Genomic DNA, 8383 nt, shown 5'->3' with positions numbered 1-8383 from the left:
TCTCTCACATTGAGGTCTTTCATCCATTTTGAGTTTATCTTTGTGTATGGTGTTAGAGAGTGGTCGAGTTTCATTCTTCTCCATGTGGCTGTCCACTTTTCGCAGCACCATTTTCCATTGCATATTTTTTCCTGCTTTGTCGAAGATTATTTGACTATAGTGTTGATGATCCATATCTGGGCTCTCTATTCTCTTTCATAGGTCTATATGTCTGTTTTTGTACCAGTACCATGCTGTCTTGGTGATCACAGCTTTGTAATATAGCGTGATATCAGACAACGTGATATCTCCAGCTTTGTTTCTCTTTTTCAAAATTTCCTTGGCAATATAGGGTCTTTTCTGATTCCATAAAAATTTTAGGATTGTTTGTTCCAGCCCTTTGAAAAATGTCAGTAGAGTTTTTCATCGGGATGGCATTGGAGGTATAGATTGCTCTGGGTAAGCATAGACATTTTACCAATGTTTATTTTACAGATCCATGAGCTTGGGATATTTTTCCATCTTTTTCAGTTTCTTTCATGAGTATTCTGTAGTTCCTAGAGTACAGATCCTTTACCTCTTTGGTTAGGTTTATTCCGAGGTATCTTATGGTTTTTGGTGCTGTTGTAAATGGAATCGTTTCTCTAATTTCTCTTTCTACAGTTTCATTGTTAGTGTATAAGGAAGCAACTGATTTCTGTGCATTGATTTTGTCTCCTGCCATATTACTGAATTGCTGTATGAGTTCTAGTATTTTGGGGGCTCAGTCTTTTGGGTTTTCCACATAAAGCATCATGTTGGCTGTGAAAAGAGAGAGTTTGACTTCTTCTTTTTCAATTTGAATGACTTTTATTTCTTTTTGTTGTCTTATTGCTCTTGCTAGGACTTCTAGTACTATGTTGAACAATAGTGGTGAGAGTGGGCATCTTTCAGGTGTTCCTGATCTTAAGGGAAAGGCTTTCAGCTTTTCCCCACTGAGGATGATATTCGCTGTGCGTTTTTCACAGATGGATTTTATGAACTTGAGGCATGTTCCCTCTACTCTGAAAAAATTTAATCAGGAAAGGATGCTGTATTTTGTCAAATGCTTTTTCTGCATCAATTGAGAGGACCATATGGTTCTTCTCCCTTCTCTTATTAATGTGTTCTATCACACTGACTGACTTGCGAATGTTGAACCACCCTTGCATCCTGGGGATAAATCCCACGTGGTCACGGTGGGTGATCCTTTTAATGTATTGTTAGGTCCTATTAGCTAGGATTATGTTGAGGATTTTGGAATCCATATTCATCAGGGATATCGGTCTGAAATTCTCCTTTTTGATGGAGACTTTGCCTGGTTTGGGGATTAAGGTAATGCTGGCCTCATAGATGAGTTTGAAGTTTTCCTTCTCTTTCTATTTTTTGAAACAGCCTTAGTAGAATAGATGTTATTTCTTCTTTGAATATTTGGTATCCAAATATTCCATCAGGCCTTGGATTCTTGTTTTTTGGGAGGTTTTTGATCACTGCTTCAATATTACTACTGGATATTGGCCTGAATAGGTTGTCAGTTTCTTCCTGTTTCAGTCTTGGCAGCATATAGTTTCCAGGAAGGCCTCCATTTCATCCAGATTTCTCAGTTTATTGGCATATAGTTGTTGACAAAAATTTCTAATAATTGTTGCTATTTCCTTGGTGTTAGTCGTGATCACTCCCTTTTTATTCATATTTTATTAATTTGGGTCCTTTCTCTTTTCTTTTGGATAAGTCTGGCCAGTGGTTTATTGATCTTATTAATTCTTTTGAAGAACCAGCTTCAAGTTTCATTGATCTGATCTACTGCGTTTCTGGTTTCTAAATCATTGATCTCTGCTCTAAGCTTAATTATTTCTCTTCTTATGTTTGGCTTAGGCATCATTTACTGCTTTTACTCTAGTTCTTTAAGGTGTACAGTTAGTTGGTGAATATGGGATTTTTCTATTTTTTTTTGAGTGATGCTTGGATGGCTATATATTTCCCCCTTAGGACTACCTTTGCAGTACCCCATAGTCTTTGGATAGATGTGGTTTATTTTCTCATTGTTTTCCATGAATTGTTTAAATTGTTCTTTGATTTCCTGGTTGACCCAAACATTCTTGAGCAGTGTGGTCTTTAGCTTCCAAGTGTGTGAATTTCTGTCAATTTTTTCTTGTGATTGAGTGCCAGTTTTAAAACACTGTGGTCTGAGAATATGCAGGGAATAATCTCAATTTTTGGTATCAGTGGAGACGTGATTTTTGACCCAGTATGTGGTCTATTCTGGAGAATGTTCCATGTCTGCTCTAGAAGAATGAGTATTCTGTTGTTTTAGGGTGGAATGTTCTGTATATATCTACGAGGTCCATCTGCTCCAGTGTAGTTTTCAAAGCTCTTTCTTTTTTTGATTTTTGAGGTCTCTTACAATTAACGTATTGTTATCAATATGACTCTTTATTTTGGTTAACTGTTGGCTTATGTAGGTGACTGCTCCCACGTTGGAGGCATAGATATTTACAATTGTTAAATCTTCTTGTTGAATAGACACTTTAAGAATGATATAGTGTCCTTCTGTTCCTCTAATTACAGACTTTAGTTTAAAATCTAATTTGTCTAATATAAGAATTGCTACCCTAGCTTTCTTTTGAGGTCTGCTGGCATGGAAGATCAATCTCCATCCCTTTACTTTCAGTCTGGATGTATCTTTAGGTTCAAAATGAGTCTCTTGTAGACAGCATATGGATGGGTTCTGTCTTTTTATCCAATCTGCAACCCTGTGCCATTTTATGGGAGCATTTAGGCCATTCACATTGAGAGTGATTTTTGAATGATATGAGTTAATTTTCACTATGTTGCCTGTGAAGACGTTGTTTTTATAGATTGCCCCTGTAAATTTCTGTTGTATGTCACTCTTGGGGTCTTTCTCCTTTTATAGAACCCCCCTTAATATTTATTTTTTAAAGATTTTATTTATTTGACAGAGAGAGACACAGCGAGAGAGGGAACACAAGCAGGGGGAATGGGAGAGGAAGAAGCAGGCTTCCCGCTTAGCAGGGAGCCTGATGTGGGGATTGATCCCTAGACCCTGGGATCATAACCTAAGCCAAAGGCAGATGCTTAACAACTGAGCCACCCAGGCGCCCCCCCCACCCCCGCTTAATATTTCTTGCACGGTCAGCTTAGTTGTCACATATTCTTTCATTTTCTTCCAGTCTTGAAAACTCTGCATCTCTCCATCCAGTCTAAATGACAGCCTTGCAAGGTAAAGTATTCTTGGCTGCATGTTCTGCTTTAAATATGTCTTGTCAGGTGTCTGTGGATAGGTCTGACATTATTCCGATGTTCCACCCTCTGTATATAAGGAATCTCTTCCCCCTAACTGACCTTAAGATGGTTTCCTTGGTTCTAAGTTTTGCGAGTTTTACTATTACATGCGTGTGTGTTGGCCTGTTTTCCTTGATTTTGGGAGGGGTCCTCTCTACCTCTAGGACATGAATGTTTGTTTCATTCCCCAGATTAGGGAATTTCTCAACTACAATTTGCTCAAATATATCTTCTAGTCCTCTCTCTCTCTCCACCCCCTCTGGGATTCCAATAATTCTGACATTGGAACACTTCATGGTGTCACTTATTTCTCTGATTCTATTTTCATGGATTCTGAGTTGTTTTCCCCTAGCCTCCTCTTTTCCCTTTTTATCTATTAAATTGTCTTCCAGGTCAGTGATTCGTTCTTCTGCCTCACTTACCCTAGCTGTTAGATTATCTAGATTAAATTGGATCTCATTGATAGCACTTTTAAGTTCTGCCAATTCAGCTTTCATTTTTGCCCTTAGAGACACTATGGTGCCATTAAGTGATTTCTCCATTCTAGCTATTTTCTTCACATTTGCTAACCTGAATTCCATCTCTGACATCTTGGTTATATCTGCATCCATTTGTAAATCTGCATCATAAGTCATAATCTCTGAGTTTTTCCTATTTTGGGGTTTCCTCCTCCTAGTCATTCTGTTGACGGGTGGTTGAGGGAATGTATAGAGTCTAGATTATTGACTAGAACCCAAGCAAGATGCCCCTGTTTTCTAGGCCTTAGGGTTGCTGGCCTCTTGTTTTCCCAGCCTGTCTTCTCGGGGAGGGGCCTGAAGCACTGCTACTCAAAAAACCCTGTTTGGGCAGAGATGCCCTCCCCTTGTGGTGAGGGATGGCCTCAGTGAAAACCAGTTTTGGAGGGAATTTATTCTCTGGCGGTTTTCCACATCTCTTCTGAAAGTCAGAGCAGAAGACTGTTTCCAACCCTCTGCCTCAGAGCAGAGAGATCACAGACTGTTCTTCAGTGAGGTCTCCAGGCCATACTATCTCTGTTTCTGTTTGTGCTGCTATAAACTGCTGTGTCCTGGGTTGCACGCCCCTCAGCAGCATTCCTAGTCCTCACCTTCAGGTCGGGGCATGTCTCTACCCTTTGTGCTTCTAAAACCACTAACTACCCCAATTCACAGGTGCAGCCCCGCTGCTCCGGGTTTCCATCCAGGGGGCTGCACTAAGGTCCTTTTTCCTCCGCTACTGGTCTGCTAGTATGTGACCCGTCCCCAGTGTAGGAGGCTGTTGCTCACCCCCAGTGTAGTATCCTGACAGCTAGACTACCACCCCCTTCCTTTTATCCTCCAATATCTGCCCACAGAATCATGGCTCCCTTCTTTGTAAGTTGAAACAAACCACCTGTGATATTCTGTTTTAGAGATCCAGATCTATCTTCTTATATCTCAGGCTGATTTCTTGTGTGTTCAAATGGTTTGGTAGATATCCAGCTCAATTCTGGGGACCAGTTGGAATAGGGTCCCCTACTTCTCTGCCATCTTTTTGAAAATCACTACCAGGTGTTATAATGCAGCTAGTGAATTATTGAACATTACAACAAAAACTAATGATGTACTATATGTTGGCTAATTGAATTTAAATTTAAAAAATGAAAAAATAAGTCAAGGACAAATCTAACTCAGTGCACACATTTTTTCCCCCTTAAAGTGTCCAGTTTACTTATATCAAGAACTCCATTTCCAATCATATATAAAAAAGTAGAGCAAGTATATGCAGTTTTTTTTCCCCTTCATTTTCTTTTTTTCTCCTGTATCAAGGAAAATTTTCTTTTTCCCTCTGTATTCTTAATTGGAGAGATAAGGAGATAATTAACAGAGCTCTGTTTTATTAAGGGCAGTTTATTTTCCCTTCCACTTCTTCAGCAGCGTTTCTCTTACTTCCTTGTTACGGAGAGTATAGATGAATGGGTTTAGAATTGGAGTCACCACAATGTTCAGGACATGCACAGCTTTTGTAAGATCCAAGGCCTCTTTGATGGAGAGGCGGACATGAAGAAAGATCGTGGACCCATACCAGATGAGCACCACAGTGAGATGTGAAGAACATGTGGAGAAGGCTTTGCTCCTGCTGCTGGCTGAAGGGATCCTGAGAATGGTGCTGATGATGTAGATGTAAGAGACCAGGGTGATGAGGCATGAACTCAGGATGACCACAAAAGCAATCACAAAGGACACAAGTTCCACTGCCTGTGTGCTGGTGCAAGCCAGGGTGATCCAGGGTGCAATGTCACAGAAGAAGTGGTTGATTGTGTGGGGACCACAGAAGGACAGGGTGCTGATGAGGGCTGTTGGCACTGCAATGGCCAGAAAACCGCACAGCCAGGATCCCAGGGCTAGCTGTGCTGACAGCAGCCTGCTCATGATGACCCCATAGTGTAGAGGATAGCAGATGGCCAGATAGCGGTCATAAGCCATGGCTGCCAGGAGGAAGTACTCTGTGCAGCCCAGTGAGAAAACAAGGTACATCTGCAAAAGGCAGCCAATAAATGATATGGTTTGGCTTCTCCCCAGAAGGATGGCCAGGGCTTTGGGGACTGCAGCTGTGGTATACCAAATCTCCAAGAAAGAGAGGTTGCTCAAAAAGAAGTACATAGGTGTATGTAGCTGGTGGGATGTACTCACCAACATCAAGATAACCATGTTACCACTCACTGTGAGAATGTACATCACCAGAAAAAGCATAAAGAGAGAGAGCTGAAAGACCTGGGACCCAGGAAAGCCCAGCAGGAGAAAATCCTGGGAGAGAGTTGCATTGTCCATGCCCATTGAATTTTGAGATATAGTTGTAAATAGAGGCTACACACTGAGGCTTTTGATCCGATCACACAGTCTTAGAAAAATAAAAAGAAAAGGATTCATGAGTGTGCTTCAGTAACTGAATGTAGACTGACAGTCTAACATATGTTGAGTGCCTGCTCTGTATTTGGAGCTGTGTTAATATCAAGTAATTTAATAATATGGAGAGATATGTGCTATTATCACCAATTAGTGGTTGAAGAGACTTATATGTGAAGCATTTTAGCATTTTTGCAAAGATTGCACCAGAGTTACACTTCAGGTCTGATATGCAAACTCAATCTTTGGACCTGCATCATCCCATTCTGGACATGCCCAAGCACAGCTATAGATTACATCTAAACAAAAGGATGAGCACTTCGTGTGGACACAATTCACTACATTGTAACTAAACTCTTTCTGCTTGGTCCTTAAATGAAAATATGTATTTTTCTTTTCTTCTTGTCTTTGTGTCTCAAATGTAGGTTCTAGTCACTTTAATGTTTGACAGAGCTATTGAATTGGTCTACTAATTTTAAGCTCTGACCTCAAAAATAATGTTCAGAAGTAAACTATAAAAGTTTTAATTAGTGTAAACTTATTTTTGTCTTCTCTGACCTTGAATATTTCATGTTTAAAATATTAATGTGATACATTCTTTACATCAAAAATATTTTCATATTTAAAAGGGATTTAAGGCAACTGCTTCCTGCATCTAAGACACCTTGATACTCATTTGGAGGGATTACACTGAGAATGGGCTAAAAGCAGAAAATCATTTTGAAATTATTTATTTTCTGAAAAAGAATTATTTAAATTCCAGTTAGTTAACACACAGTATAATATTACAACATCTGGTGCTCATGACAAGTGAACTCCTTAATTCCCATCACCTAACAAACTGGAATTTAAATTAAATATATAATATATATACATATATATTATAATATATACACACATATATATCAGTTATTATAATGATATATATGTATATAATCAGTTATTTAGATTTAATCAAGAACTATTGAGTGACTGAAAAATAATGATGATGGTGATCATTTTTACTATGCAGTAAATGACATTGGTTAAGTCCATTTTTTACTTCAGATAATCAAAATATGTTTCTCTTTGTCACTAAGATAATTGCTTTCCACTTATGTTACCACTAAATAAATTATTTAAAAATAGTATAGTCCATTTCTGAAAGCTTCTTTTTTAGGACAGAATCTATAACTTAGAAGATAAATTGGGAGCCCTTACTGTCAAACATGCATATCAAACAAAAACTTACACTTGAGGGGTGAAGGGGTGGCTCAGTCCTTAAGCATCTGGCTTCGGCTCGGGTCATGATCCCAGGGTCCTGGGATCGAGCCCCGCATCAGGCTCCCTACTCGGTGGGAAGCCTGCTTCTCCTTCTCCCACTCCCCCTGCTTGTGTTCCCTCTCTCGTTATCTCTCTCTCAAATAAATAAATAAAATCTTTTTTTATAAAGATTTTTATTTATTTATTGAGAGAGAGAATGGTAGAGATAAAGCATGAGAAGGAAGAAGGTCAGACGGAGAGGCAGACTCCCTGCTGAGCAGGGAGCCTGATGCGGGACTCGATCCCGGGACTCCAGGATCATGACCTGAGCCGACGGCAGTTGCTTAACCAAATGAGCCACCCAGGCACCCAATAAATAAAATCTTTAAAAAAATAAAGCTTACACTTGAGAAGGAAATTTTGAACAAAGTCTAAGTGGACTTTTGTGTCTTCAGTCTTTGCATTCCCTTATGAAAGAATGTCCCCTCTCTTCATCGTCATATATCACACTCTTACACCCTCCAACAGAAATATTATCTTCACAAATCTTAGCAGATTCATTACATGTATCTAATGTCAACAAGGATTTGGTCATCTTGGATTAGCCCTCTGATTCTGCATTCCACACAAACTTACAGAAGGCATCACTGGCTGAGGACCCTAAACTGAGCAGCAAGGATCTAGCATCCATATATATATATATATTTTAATAAAGAATAAGAAGAACAGGGTGATGACATGACTCTCCTCTGGTTCACTGAATAGTAAAGGATCTAGATTATTAATTATCCTAATAAAGAAAATAATCATATCTTAATCTGGACATTGAGGGATGAGACAGAACAATAAGAAATATAGAGAAAAGGTGCTCATCAGCAAATATGCTACATAATGGCTTTCACAAATTTCTTAAAGTTATTATATCCAACATCTGTATCATTCATAGCCAGTCAATATAT

The 8383-nt window shown here is 39.2% G+C and overlaps 1 protein-coding gene across 1 annotated transcript; it reads right to left on the bottom strand.

Annotated features, from left to right (window-relative positions):
• Positions 1 to 5186: 5186 nt before the first annotated feature.
• On the bottom strand, positions 5187 to 6113 carry OR6F1 (olfactory receptor family 6 subfamily F member 1). The gene has a single exon (XM_025862658.2). It carries the CDS (start codon positions 6111 to 6113, stop codon positions 5187 to 5189), a length of 927 nt encoding a protein of 308 aa, XP_025718443.2.
• Between the last annotated feature and the right edge of the window lie 2270 nt (positions 6114 to 8383).

This window comes from Callorhinus ursinus, unplaced genomic scaffold, assembly GCF_003265705.2.
Source record: "Callorhinus ursinus isolate GAN/ISIS: 27379988/994484 unplaced genomic scaffold, GSC_fseal_2.0 scaffold81, whole genome shotgun sequence".
NCBI lineage: Eukaryota > Metazoa > Chordata > Mammalia > Carnivora > Otariidae > Callorhinus > Callorhinus ursinus.
The sequence above is the reverse complement of the archived record's forward strand: the minus strand, read 5'-3'. Positions and strand labels throughout refer to the sequence as shown.

Excerpts from the sequence above, each read along its gene's own strand:
- OR6F1 (XM_025862658.2), bottom strand. The coding sequence starts at position 6,113 with ATGGGCATGGACAATGCAACTCTCTCCCAGGATTTTCTCCTGCTGGGC.